Genomic DNA, 14,508 nt, shown 5'->3' with positions numbered 1-14,508 from the left:
ATCTTCAAAACACACCTTAGGACCCTTCTCACGATATTCCATAATCCCCTTTCTGATCCTTATCCTTTTAGTACCTTATTATCCGCAACCAACAGTTACACATTTCCTGATAATGAATTATTCATCTGTCTTCTCCTGAGTTTTTGTTTTCATGTAATTTGTAAGACAGTTTTTAATGCAATTTAAGCTTGTTTTAACCTCTGTTACACCGCAGTAATTTTGGGCCTGCTTTCCCCTTCGTTTCATTAGAGAAATATTCTTTTCCCTTTGCTTTTACCTTAATCCACCATGAAGCTATTTTAAGTTGCCAAGTTTACATTTGGATCTTTGTTGAGATTTGCCATGCTGGTGTGCCTTTATTGAAGCATGAAATTTCTATTGCATACAAAGAACATTGTTCATGTTGCACATCCCGGGAACACAGCTTTTGCTGCTGCCAGGGCAATAAGAACTGAGCCTTTAGACCTCTTCAAATACATTTCTGCAAACCCCTCCAGCTACAAGCAAACCCTAGTTTAAGAGAACAGGTTTAAGACACTTATTCTAGCACAGGAAATTGTGTGGACAACTGCAGGTACAGTGTCACAAAACCAGCAACCTCATGACCAAGTCCATGCTGGATTTCAGATCTGGTCAGTTTTCGGGTTGGGCAGTTCGGGCTGGGTCGGTTCGGGTCAAGGGTCGCATGAACAACTCAGAACACAGGAAAAGACAGTCAGTGCTCCACTGCGCCAATGCAGCACCTAGCCCAACAAGCTGATAAATTAGTGGCAGATGGAATACAACGTGGGGAAGTGTGAGGTCATGCACTTTGGTAGAAAGAATAGAGGCATAGACTATTTTCTAAATGGGGAGAGAATTCAGAAATCTGGAGTGCAAAGGGACTTGGGAGTCCTAGTCCAGGATTCTCTTAAGGTTAACTTGCAGGTTGAGTCGGTAGTTAGGAAGGCAAATGCAATGTTGGCATTTATTTCAAGAGGACTAGAATATAAAAGCAGGGATGTGCTGCTGAGGCTTCATAAGGCTCTGGTCAGACCACATGTAGAATATTGTGAGCAATTTTGGACCCCGTATCTCAGGAAGGATGTTCTGGCCCTGGAGAGGGTCCAGATGAGGTTCACGAGAATGATCCCAGGAACGAAAGGCTTAACGTATGAGGAACGTTTGAGGTCTATACTCGAAGGAGTTTAGAAGGATGAGGGGGGATCTGATTGAAACTTACAGAATACGGAAAGACCTGGATAGAGTGGACGTGGGGAAGATGTTTCCATTAGTAGGAGAGACTAGGACCTGAGGGCACATCCTCAGAGTAATGGGAAGACCTTTTAGAACAGAGATGAGGAGAAAGTTCTTTAGCCAGAGAGCGTTGAATCTATGGAATTCATTGCCACGGAAGGCTGTGGAGGCCAGGTCATTGGGTGTATTTAAGACCGAGATAGGTAGGTTCTTGATTGGTAAGGGGATCAAAGTTTACAGGGAGAAGGCGGGAGAATGGGGTTGAGAAACTTATCAGCCATGATTGAATGGCGGAGCAGACTCGATGGGCCGAATGGCCTAATTTCTGCTCCTATGTCTTATGGTCTTATTTTACTCATCTAATAATAATGAAAATTCATGTATGGCAGCTTAAAAAAATGTCCAGTTTTTGGAAAGCTGGATTTGACACAATGCACCTGTAACTGGTATGATTGGGATAGCATTCACATGTTGGATACTGACAGGCATTTCTGGTGCCATTGGGAACCCAACTGGAAAATTAAATGGACTGCTACCGATTCAATGTAGATGAGCTCCAATTGATTGCATCCAGTTATTGGACATAACTGGTCTGAAAACCTAGCCTAATATCTTCAGTAGTTTCTGTCATTTAATGTTAATCAACCACATACACAAATAGTCCTCAATTTATTTCAGTCCAGGGTAGTTAAAAAATAAATGGAAGAACAAACAGCATGTTGAACTTCACATTTGTGTTTAATAATTATACCCCAGGGTTGTTGTTCCCATCACCTGGAGATCACAAATTTCCTAGGTATCACAATATCTTTACAATGCAGAAGGAGGCCTATTGGCCTGTCGAGTCTGCACTGGCTCTCTGAAAGAGCATTCCACCTAGTCCCACACCCCTGATTTATCCCTGTAACCTTGTAGATTCTCTCTTTTCAGATTGCAATCCAATTCACTTTTGAATACCTTGATCGAACCTGCCTCCACCACCCTTTCAGGAAGTTTGTTCCAGACTCCAACCAACCTCTGGGTGAAAAATTTCTTCCTCACATCACATTTACTCCTTTTGCCAGATATTTTGAACCTGTGCCCTCTAGTTCTTGATGTTTTCTTGAGCGGGAACTGTTTCTCACTATTTATCCTGTCCATGCCCCTCAGGATCTTGAATACCTCTACCAAATCTCTTCTCAGCCTTCTTTCCTCGAAGGAAGAGTGTCCCAACTTCGCCATTCTATCCGCATAGCTGCAGTTCTTTATCCCTGGAATCATTCTTGTGACTCTCCCCTGTATTTTCTCCAATGCCTTCACATCCTTCCTCAAGTATGGCACCCAGAACTGGACACAGCACTCCAGATGAGACCTAACTAGTGTCTTATACAAATTTACCATGACTTCCTTACTCTTGTACTCAATGCCCCTATTAATAAAGCCTAAGATACTATATGCCTTATTAACTGCTCTCTCAACATGCCCTGCCATCCTCAATGACCTATGTACGTATACACCGAGGTCCGTCTGTTCCTGCACCTCCTTTAGAAGCTCTCCCTTTATTTTATGCTGTCTCACCATATTTTTCCTGCCAAAATGAATCACCTCACACTTTTTCTGCATTGAACTTCATCTGCCACTTGTCTGCCCAATCACCAACATGTTTATGTCCTTTTGTAGTTCAAGACTATCCCCATCACAGTTGACAACATTTCCAATCTTCGTACCATCTGCAAATTTTGAAATCATGCCCTGAACACTGCAGTCTAAGTCATTAATATATATCAGGAAGAGCAAGGGTTCCAACACTGACCCCTGGGGAAACCTACTTCAAACTGTCCTCCACTCTGAAAAACAACCATTTATCACAACTCTGTTTCCTGTCACTCAGCCAATTTCTTATCCAAGAGCCTTCTTTCCTTTTTATTTCATGACATGGAATTTTGCTTACAAGTCTGTTGTGTGGCACTGTATCAGATGCTTTTTGAAAATCCGCATACACCACATCAACAGCATTTCCCTTGTCAACCTTCTCTGTTACCTCCTCAAAACATTCCAGCGAGCTAGTTAAACATGATTTTTCCTTAATGAATCCATGCTACTTTTCCTTAATTAAACTGCACTTGTCTAAGTGACTATTGATTTTATCCCATACAATAGTTTCCAAAAGTTTCCCTACCACTGAGGTCAAACTGACTAGTCTGTAGTTGCCAGCTTTATCCTTGCACCCTTTTTTGAACAAGGGTATAACATTTGCAATTCTCCAGTCCTGTGGCACCTCCCCTGTGTCTAGGAAAGATTGAAAGATTATCACTAATGCCTCTGCAATTTCCACACTCACTTCCCTTAGTACCCTTGGATACATGTTATCCGGTCCTGGTACCTTATCTATTTTAGGTAAAGATAGCTTTTCCAACACCTCCTTCCTCTCAATTGTAAGTTTTTCTAGTGTACCAGTTACCTCCTCTCTCAACCCAGCCTGCGTAGGACCCTTTTTCCTTGTAAAGACAGATGCAAAGTACGTGTTCAACACCTCATAGAAGACCTTGGGATTTCCTCTTACTTTCGCTGCCAGCCTCTTTTCATGTTCTCTCCTTGCTTTCCTTATTAGTTTCTTCACTTCCCCTCTGGTCCTTCTATGTTGACTTCTGTGCCTGATTCTCCATTGTGTTTTCTACCTGACATCTGTCATACGCACATTTCTTCCTTTTCATCTTTACCTCTATCTCTCTCGCCTTCCAGGGCCCTTTGGATTTTTGTCCTGCCTTTCCCCTTCAAGGGAATATACCTTGACATTGACTGCAATACTTTTTCTTCAAAGATGGCCCATTGTTCAGGCACTGTCTTTTCTGCCAACATTTGATTCCAATATATTCGACTCAGATGCATTTCCATCCCATCGAAGTTGGCTTTCCCCCAATTAATTGTCCCTGCTCTGGATTGTTCCCTGTCCTTTTCCATGATTAACCTAAACTTTATGATACAATGGCCACTGTCCCCTAGAGGCTCTCCCACTGATATTTGATCCATTTGGGGCAACTCATTCCCTAGAACCAGGTCCAAAAGTGCATGTTCTCTCATTGGACTGGAAACATACTGCTGCAGAAAATTATCTTGAAAGCATTCCAGGGACTCTAGGCCCTCTTGTCCCTTGTACTATATTTGAATAACTGAAGTCCCATGTTATGATTACTCTATACTTGCACCTCTTCATAATTTCGTTGCAAATTTACTTCTCCACATCTCTTCCATTAGTTGGTGGTCTATATACTACACCAATCAATGTTATTATACATTTTTATTCCTTACCTCTAGCCAGGAAAATTCTGTCCCTGACCCCTCTGGCACATCCTCTCTCTCCAGTACTGTAATGCCGTCTTTAATCAATATTGCCACCACCATCCCCCCCCCCCTCCACCTTTTCTTTCATTCCTGTCTCTCCTAAACACCTTGTACCCAGGAATATTTAATGCCCAGTTCTGCCCTTCTTTGAGCCAGGTCTCTATTACAGCAATAATATCATAATCACATTTGTCAACCTGTGCCTGCAGTTCACCAATCTTATTAACCACACTCCGTGCATTCACATACATGTACACTAGCCCTGATTTAGGCTTTTTCACTTTCCCCCTTATTCTGGGCCCATCTAATGACTTTCTATTGCCTACTCTAATTCTATCAAAATCTCCATGTATTCTATCTACCTTGATACTACTCTCTAAAACTCCTCATTATCAGTTGATACTTCACTACTTCCCACTGCCAATTTTTCTCCTCTGCACTCTGAATTTCCCCTCAGGGTCCCGTCCCCCTGCCGACCTAGTTTAAACCCTCCCCAATAGCACTAGCAAATCTTCCCCCGAGGACATTTGTTTCAGTCTTGTTAAGGTGTAACCCGTCCTCCTTGTACAGGTCCCACCTGCCCCAGAACCGATCCCAATGCCTCAGAAATCAAAAGCCCTCTTCTACTCCATTTCTCCAGCCACATGTTGAACTGCTCAATCTTCATATTCCTTACTAGCATGTGGCACTGGGAGTAATCATGAGATTACTGCTGTTGAGGCCCTGCTTTTTAATACCCTTCCTAACTCCCTAAAATCTGCTTTCAGGACCTCATCCCTTTTCATACCTACGTCATTGATCCCAATGTGGATCATGACCTCTGGCTGTTCACCCGCCCCCAAAATAATTCTCCGTTGGTGCTTGGGAAAGGAAAAAGGGATGGAAGCAAGTTACTTTAATGCTTTTATGCGGTTTGAGAGTTTTGGCGATTCACCAAACTGGTGAAATGGGGCCTGTATCTAAAACAGATGTAGCCCCAGCAGTGAGATGAAAATGAGCTGGAGTGAGTGCTCCCTACCCTTGCATCAATTTGTAGGCAATGAGCATTGTGTCAGGACTCCCTTCATGCCTGAGGGGGCCTGGTAACAAGGTGAAGAGGATTCAAAAGGTAAGTTTGAACTTTTTTTCTCAGAACACACTGCATCTTTAGGCTTTGGAGCTTTCAGCTTATCACCAGTGGCAGCAATAAGACCCCAGAGCTGGTGACCAGGCTCATATCTTCAGGCCTGCAGCGTTGCCTGTGTTCCCAACTCCGATTCATGGCACGGGGCCCTTCCTGGGGGTGGGAATACAAATTGCCCCAACCCACCACTGGTCTAGACAGATGGAGACATGTCCACTACACTCTGCCCATTCTGCACCTAGAAGAGGAAAATCCCTGAAACAAATTATGCAACATCTGCACTTCCCAAACCTTACATTAGCCTCTTTTCCTCCCCTCATGCCATTTTTCAGAGATTTTAACAGGTTAAGGCACGGCTCTTTAAGTATTGGGTCTGCAACGTGCCTTAAGCTATTAGACTTGCATTTCTTGAATTATAAGCCAATTTCTTCTGAGCACTTGCCCTGTGCCCTATTTACTTCATTCTAATGCTTAATTTTTCGTAGGTATCTGACATCCAGGCAAGGACAGCTGTGCTCACGTGGGCTCCTCCTTCAACCACAATAAGTGATGACACTGATAGCGACGTTGTACCTAAACCGTGCAGCTATGAAGTTGCTATTTCAAGTAGTGGGATGTTCAAAATTATCTATACGTAAGTACAATATTTTCACAGTATATTTGATACCTTGTTTTTAAATATGTATTGCATATTCAGTGAAGTACATCAAAATTTATTATAAACTTTTTCTGTCATTAAATGAGTTTTACCTGGATTAGATGATTTTGTAAATTTTCAAAAGTTTATTGCCTGATGATTAAAAATAACTGACACTTTCTAAGCAAGTTCTTTCTCAATGTAGGTGAATGTTCCCCACTAATTAGACTTAACAAAACTCTTGCTTTTCTGTAACTAATGGTACAGAAAATCTAACTGGAAGTTCCAGGCTAGTAGTTGTGGAGAAGCTTGTTGCAAACAAAATTACTTTTTTTTTGTTAGGGAAATAGGATTTGATTTTGATTACTGTCTTAAATTATCGCTAAATTAATAGGTAGTTATGTATTATGATACTTGATGCTAATCTATTAAATAATCTAATTTACACAAATTGAGATTGAATTGAGGTTAAATGCTCCATGACATTTTACATTGGCAAAGGCCAGCTTATTCAAAATATTAATAAAGTATATATAATATCATCAAATTGTAATACTTCTTGTAAAACATAAATTCAAATGCTTTTGATGCCTGAATCAGATGGCAAAATGCCGATTTGATCATGGGAGCTCTGAGTATACAATTCACTGTGACAACAGTACCTGTTTAAAATGAACAATAGTTATATACCATTCAAAGTCCCATGGCTTATCAAGGCATAGACTGAAACAGGGTTAGAGGGCAGGTTTTCTGAGGTATAGGCAGAGGAGTTGGGAGATGCAAAAGTGAGGTGCTGCAACACCACTACTGGCACTAGATAATTTTTTATGTAAAAGTAAACCTAGAGAAGAAATTGTGTACAGATATGATATTTTTAATACATTACTGGTCAATCTGCCAATGCATTATTCAAGGTTAATTAAAGGATATGGTCACTCTCTTAACTGTCTCTGTTGTCTTCCTCTCTCTCTCTCTTTGCTTTCATATTTTTCTTTGCTTCAGGCACTGTCACTTACCTTATCCTTAACCTTCCATCCATTCTTAGCTGCATTATCCCTTAGGTCAACGTAGAAGAAGCAGGAAGCCCCCTCACCTTCAACCAGTTTTCCATCTTCCCACACGCCCCTCCCCAGCCCCCCCACAATCTTATCCTTCTTTTCTGTCTACTTCCATTAAAGTTTTGTTTCCAAAATTGAACATGTTTAATGAGGCAAGAAACTATTCATTCTCTCATTCTCTCTGTCTCTTTTAAATGTTGGTGCTCAAGAATTATTTTTTTATTTAACGTTTCCTATGTGCCTCTAGCTAACAAGTTTTGCACTGCTGCTGGTGTTCAGATTTTTTTTGAACCTTCAGCTATGAAGCACAGGGCACAATGGCTTTCCATTAGGGGGAATCCTGTAGTATAAAGAGAAAGAGACTTCCACTTTGGGAAAAGGTTTCCAGGAGAACCCATGGACAGCCATCTGTATATACAGTTCATAAGGGGCACCTTAACCCTTAGTAAGACCTCTGGTAGCTGCAAAGTCAGTCTTGTCATCATGGTCCACCTGTACCATCTACATCAGTTCATTCATTTACTGGTGTGGCTCTCCTCCATAACTGCCAAAATTCCCTTTTCAAGGTTATTCCTGTTCTCTTACTTACAGGTATCTCAGCAGCACCCCCCCCACCCCCAACCCCACCACCACCACACGCTGATTAAAACATCAGCCACCCCCAACTTGCTCTAATTTAGACCATACACATTCTGGCAAGGTGCTCAATAAAATAATATAAGGTGGCTGCAAGTAGGAACAATACTTCATGAAATGCATTGTTGCTAGATATTATTTTCTGCTGTCCCTTTGGTAAGTTCTGTTAACTTCTTATTACATTAATTCATTTTGTAGGTATTGCTGGGGTTGACACTTAAACAAACAACCTCTTTGCACTGTATCTGGATTGCACCTTTTGTGGGCCCCCTTCCCACAAGACTAAAATCTGGATACTCCTTTACTGGTTGTCATCCAATAATCCCTCAGTTGAAGAATCGGTATATCTGTACTTTAGGTACTACAAAGAGCCACAGGCCTTTAGCTAGCTATCACTAAGGGCTGAACGTAAAATAATGCTTTGTCCCTTAAAGACTGCTGCACCAGTTTAATGCTGCAACAGCACCAGATTTTCTTCTTCCACATTTCCCCCTACCCCCACCCCAAAAAAGACTAGCTCCAAGTACAGTGTGCAGATGGTACTCGGGGTCTTCAGCAGGCAGCAGTGTAATCTGTGTGTAGTCCTGCCAGTAAACCTGACAAAGGAAAATGCAACATACAATGCTAACCTGAACAAAGTAGCTTTGATAAACATCACAATAAAGTTTACAATTGTCACTTAAATGAAGTGCTGAATTAAGAAATGATACAAAACCAAAATTAACAAGTTTCATTCCTAGCTGGTGCAATTGCAGGAGAATAAGACTTGCCTGTGATTGTGTTGGAAAGTAGCAGTGAAATTTGTATAAGGCATATGTGCAAATAATGCCCAAACAAAAAGTGTCTCAAAATCATTTTCTATTTCTTCAATCACTTTCAATAATGTTTATTTTACTTTAGATTTTAAGTCCTGCTAAATAATGTTTAAATTGATTATTTTTACTTCACATAGTAAATGCTTATATTTATTTGCAGAATTTGATAGCCATCATTTAATTGATGAAACCTATATGCATTTGTTTTTTGTAGAGGACAAGACATGAGCGTCACATTGCAGGACTTAAAGCCAGCTACAGACTATCAAACCAGGTTGGTAATTAATAAGAACAGATTTTCAGTAGTCAGTTGATAAAATATGTCATAAGTATAGTTTCATCCCTGATTTTCAGTCTCTACACCAATAGTTTGAACCTTCAGGAGAGAAGGTAAGCATCAACCCCTTAACTGGGGTATGGTTCCATGGACACCAAATGTCCTTGATTTTTCACAGCTTTTCGTTCCTTATGTGTGTATCTTTGGAGTGAATGTTGGCAGAATATTTGACTGAGGGCATCAGAAATTGACCCTGTCCTTAGTCAATGCTTATGTGCCAATTTTGCCCTCCCCCAATCTAAGGCTACTGGTTGCATGTAATGCTGCTAGTGCTGATGTAGTTAAGATTAACTCAACATAGACTGATAAAACCTGGAATCTTACGACTGAACATCTCCACCACGTACTAGTTAATTGAGCTCAGCCATTGGGAAGAGCCGAAAATTGTATTTTTAAAATAAAATAATCGTTCTGAATAAAGCATCTTAACATTTTCAGTGAATTTATCGTGGTGAGTGTAGTCATTTATGTTCCAAACTATTTGCAACAATTGATTTTGACTTTTCTGTATTAGTTTGTTACAATTGAGTGGCTTTCTAGGCCATTTAAGAGAGCAGATAAGAGTCAACCACATTGTTGTGTGTCTGGAGTCCCATGTAGGCTCAATCAGGTAAGGATGGCAAATTTCCTTCCCTGCAGGGCATTAGTGAACCAAATGGGTTTTTACAGCAGTAGTTTCATGATCATTCCTGAGATTGGTTTTCCATTCAAGATTTATTAATTAATTGAATGTAAATTCCTCCAAGTGCCATTGTGGGATTTGAACTCATAATTCCGGAGTATTAATATCCACGTCTCTGGATTACTAGTTTAGTAACATTATCACAATGCTATCGTCCCCGTTATACCATTATTTCTAGTTGCCCTTAAGAAGGTAATAGTGAGCCACCTTGAACTGCTTCAGTCCATCTGATGAAGATGCTCCCAAGGTCTGGTTAGATAGGAAATTTCAGCATTTTAGCCCATTGATAATAATGGAACAGTGATGCAAGTCCAGGTCAGGATGGTGTGTGACCTGGAGGTATTGGTGTTCCCTGTTGCCCTTATCCTCCTAAATGATAGAGGTTGCAGGTTTGGGAGATCAAAGAAACCATGGCAGTTTGCTACAGTGCATCCTGTGGCTAGTGCATCCTGTAGCTAGTGCATACTGCAACCATGATACACCAATGGTAGAAGGAGAGGATGGTATGCCAGTCAAGCTCCTGCATTATCCTGGATGGTGTCAAGCTTCTTGCACCTGCAAGCATCTGGACAAATGGAGAATATTCCATCAATTCCTAACTTGTGCCTTGTAGGTGGTGGAGAGGCAATGTGGGAGCCAGGAGGTGAGCCACTCACTGCAGAGTACCCAGCTTTCATCCTGATCTTGTAGCCATAGCATTTCTGGTCAGTGATGATCCCAGGATCCCCAGCAATAGTAATGCCATTAAATATCATGAGAAGCTGGTGAGACTCTCTTTTGAGAGATAGTCATTGCCTGGCAATTGGGTGGCACTAATTTTACTAGATGTTGTCCAGGCCTTGCTGCATGTGGCATGGTCTATTTCATTTACTGAAGAATTGCAAATAGAACTGAACACTGTGCAACCATCAACAAACAACTCCACTTCTGACCTTATGATGGAGGAAAGGGCATGGATGAAGCAGCTGAAGGCACTTGGGCCTAGGATGCTGCCTTGAGGAACTCCTGCAGCAATGTCCTTTGGCTGCGATGATTGGTCTCCAACAAGCCCAACTATCTTCCTTTGTGCTAGATATGATTCTAGCCACTGGAGAGTTTCCGTTTTGAACCCCATTTACATCAGTTTTGCTGGGGCACTTTAGTGATGCATTCGGTCAAATGCTTCCTTCATGTTCTGGGAAGTCACTATCATCTTGCTTCCAGGATTTAGTTCTTTTGCTGATAAAAGATTTTTTATATGGTTTTGGTTGAGAGTAGTTGTATATAATGATCATAACACTTGTGCCAAAATCTAACTGCTAGAACAAGTATTTTCAAAAGGGTTCTTGCTAGGACAAAGACAAATTAGCTTTCTTTTGCCTCTTACAACAATTAGTCCATTTGATGAGTAGGTCGGATGTAAAGAAACTTCACTAGAATAAGGACACTTGCAAGAGTTCTACAGTTTGTGAAATACTTAAACCAACTGTGAGACCTGTGTTTTGATCCTGGACCAGGCCCCATGCTTTTGGTAAAATACAGTTAGGGACCAATAACGTTTTGTTTAAAGTGGACAAAGTTTGAGATTCAAGACACTTGCTAAGAGAATGAAGCCACAAGATTCTACGGGTTTTGAACAAAAAAAAACGTTTTTTTCATTCATTCATTCATGGGATGTGGGCGTCACTGGCTAGGCCAGCATTTATTACCCATCCCTAATTGCCCTTCAGAAGGTGGTGGGGACCCATCTTCATGAACTGCCGCAGTCCATGTAGTGTAGGTACACCCACAGTGCTGTTAGGGAGGGAGTTCCAGGAGTTTAACCCAGCGACAGTGAAGGAACGGCGATATAGCTCCAAATCAGGATGGTGAGTGGCTTGGAGGGGAACTTCACTATACAAGCTCAGAAAGATAAAACGATTTACAATATCTAACTTATACTCTAACATTCAGGATTAATATGAGGTACATGTGAATTAACAGGCAAACTGTGGTCGGACGCATTACAACTTCGCAACAAATGCCAAATGTGCCCAATCCACGGATTTCTCAGTAACCTATCCAGATGTCAATAGCACTGTGAGTCAACTCACAGTCATTGGAACTCTGTCTTATGAAGGAATCCATTCTTCACCTTTGAATATCTCGCCTTAGAATTCTCTTCAAAAGTTGCTCCAAATCAGTTGGCCTCAATGACAGCTTACCTCTCATCTCCCGAGTCTCTGTTCTCCTGGCTTCCTGAAGCTGCACCCCAACACTAACTCACAAGCATAACTTCAGTTCTTCAACCATGCATAGCAGAATACTACTGCTGTAAAGTGGTACCTTTGCCCCAACTGCCCACAGCATGGAGTCACCAACTTTCTGCTACCTCCTCAGAGCTTCAGGACTTCCCCTGAGCCCCCATTACTTAAAAGTTTGCCAACAACAGCCCTTTTTCTACTTGGAGCCTGTTTCTCTGCTCCTCTCTCTTTCCCTTCTTAACTAGAACCTCTCCCTGTCCCCTGCCTGGGACTCTTCACCAATTATGGTGCCATGCTTCTGGGTCACATGATCTGGGTTTTTGCCATTTTCTTTGCATGCAGCACACTGGGCTGCTCCTCTGCCCAAAGAACTACAAAACACCAGATTGCGCATGCGCCGCCTGCTTCTGGTCTGCACATATGCGGATGCTCCCAAGGCATGCTGGGATTTGTAGTTACCAGCCCCCACTCTCTAATAAGGTAAGTTTTGATCTTGTAATACGTATTATTGGGCTTATTGGTATTTTAATTTCAATAGGAGTACCTGGCGGGTTAGCAAGAATGGCTGAGCTCAGGGACAGCCTGAAGTTTCAGAATCTCATGTGATTCTCTCTGGGGTTGTCAAACCAAAATCATTCTTGCTAACCCACTGGATGGTGAAAGGTTGTGGCTGTTTTGTGACTTAGCTGCTGCAGCATCTCGTCCCCCCCTCTGTAACTTGTGCTTTGGGAGGTCTAGTCTATACATGTATATGCTCATATCTTGTTCCATATTAACTCCTGCTCATCCATAACCACCATCTGTGCTGTGCTTTACTGGGTTCCTATCCCCTTTGTTATTTACATTTAATTCCAGGGCCTTGCTGTACTCTACCTCTGGAACCTCATCAAACTTTTCACCCAGCCTGCACTCCTCAGTCTTCCTTCGAGTGTTCCTTCTCTCCCCCACCCAACCCAACCATCGTGGCACAATCTTCGACTATCACTGCCCTGCTCTCTCCTAAAACATCGCTGCCTTACTCTGTGTCTCAACTTGTTTCATCAAGAGTACACTTTTAATCTTTCCTTCAATTTTCTTCCCATCTCTTCTATTCCCTGTTTGATGTTTGAATTCCCCCAGGCTCCCCACCCCCAACCCACGAAGTACCTTGAAAGATTTCACTACATTAAAGGCAGTGTATAAGTGTAAATTGTTGCATGTTTGTGGAGAATAGAAGACCACCTGCTACAGTGAAAAGTTACAAATGTAACGCTAGTTGATAGAATGTTATTTTAAAAATAGGAATATTCAACTTTATGCAACAAGCCACTAGCTTTTGTTGGGTATAGTTAACCTTTTTAATTACTGTAGCTTAATGATACCATTTTGTCTGCTAAAGGGTGCAAGCAGTGTGTAACCTAATAAGAGGGACCCCATCGGAATCGGAGAGTTTTACAACGTTGTGCAGTGAACCAGACACACCGATGCCACCTAGAATAATAAACAGGACCAAACACACTTTAAGTCTACAGTGGAAGGTGAGACAAATACTTGAATCCAGACCACTGTTATTTAGTTTCCCCAAAACTATTTGTTATAAGTATGTTGGTATCTACTTAGTTTTTCAAATTTATGTTTGTCAACTTGTGTTTTACAAGACTGCAATGCAATCATCAGGCTACTCCCTTTTCTTGCCTTCCTTTATTCTGCAGCTCTGCAATGTTCACTGCATCTTCAATCTATAGCCCATTTGCCCAGCTGAATAAATCTATCATGTGTAACCACCTACTCTTACATTTACCATTCTTAGCATCTTCAATGTTCACCATCAGCTGCACCGTTACTTATTTCCTTTTTTGGTCAGACCTTTGCTATTGTGAGAGACTTCGAACAACTCATCAGTTAGAACCCTGGATTATCTTATTTATTTGATTTCTGTAAGTTTGCCACACATTAAATCTTAACTCTTGCACAGTATTTATCTCATTGTTGAGCTGTTCTGTCCAGTATCTCCTATCCTCCTCTTGTAGAATACCCTGAAAATATCAGTCTCTGTGAAGCAGTTCCATCTTTATACTTAGCAGCACAAAATCACTGAAGATTTATTTTAGAGTGAAGATTTACTGCACTTATTGTGAAATCAAACTAATTGTTGTTACCATTAATTAATGTGTTGTACCTTCCTCTTAGAAGTGTTCATTTGTACTATAAGCTAAATGCATAGCTATGTGTTTAGTTGCAGCTGCGGCCAGCTATTGAGAATTGTTTTATGAACGTAACCCGCTGATGAAGAAAACTTTGACCCTGTAATATTGCTTTAACTCTTGTAGGCTACATGTGACAATGGTTCTAAAGTCACCAACTATAATCTGGAATGGGATGAGGTAAGTGAACTTTGCTCAAAATGGACCCAACAACATTACAATATTATTATCTGTATTCAGATATACAGCTGAGCTCCA

The 14,508-nt window shown here is 41.3% G+C and overlaps 1 protein-coding gene across 4 annotated transcripts in view; it reads left to right on the top strand.

The window, feature by feature from the left end:
• Nucleotides 1-14,508, top strand: part of fndc3a (fibronectin type III domain containing 3A) — a 206,763-nt gene that overhangs the window by 112,006 nt on the left and 80,249 nt on the right. For all 4 annotated transcript variants that reach the window (XM_078559450.1, XM_078559449.1, XM_078559452.1 and 1 more), the window contains 4 exons: nucleotides 6,166-6,314; nucleotides 9,041-9,100; nucleotides 13,446-13,584; nucleotides 14,377-14,430. In XM_078559450.1, coding sequence (XP_078415576.1) covers nucleotides 6,166-6,314; nucleotides 9,041-9,100; nucleotides 13,446-13,584; nucleotides 14,377-14,430 — 402 coding nt within the window. The remainder of the gene's footprint in view (nucleotides 1-6,165; nucleotides 6,315-9,040; nucleotides 9,101-13,445; nucleotides 13,585-14,376; nucleotides 14,431-14,508) is intronic.

The sequence above is a fragment of the Cetorhinus maximus genome, chromosome 16 (genome assembly GCF_964194155.1).
Source record: "Cetorhinus maximus chromosome 16, sCetMax3.hap1.1, whole genome shotgun sequence".
Taxonomy (NCBI): Eukaryota; Metazoa; Chordata; class Chondrichthyes; order Lamniformes; family Cetorhinidae; genus Cetorhinus; species Cetorhinus maximus.
This window is presented reverse-complemented; position numbering and strand designations above follow the sequence as displayed.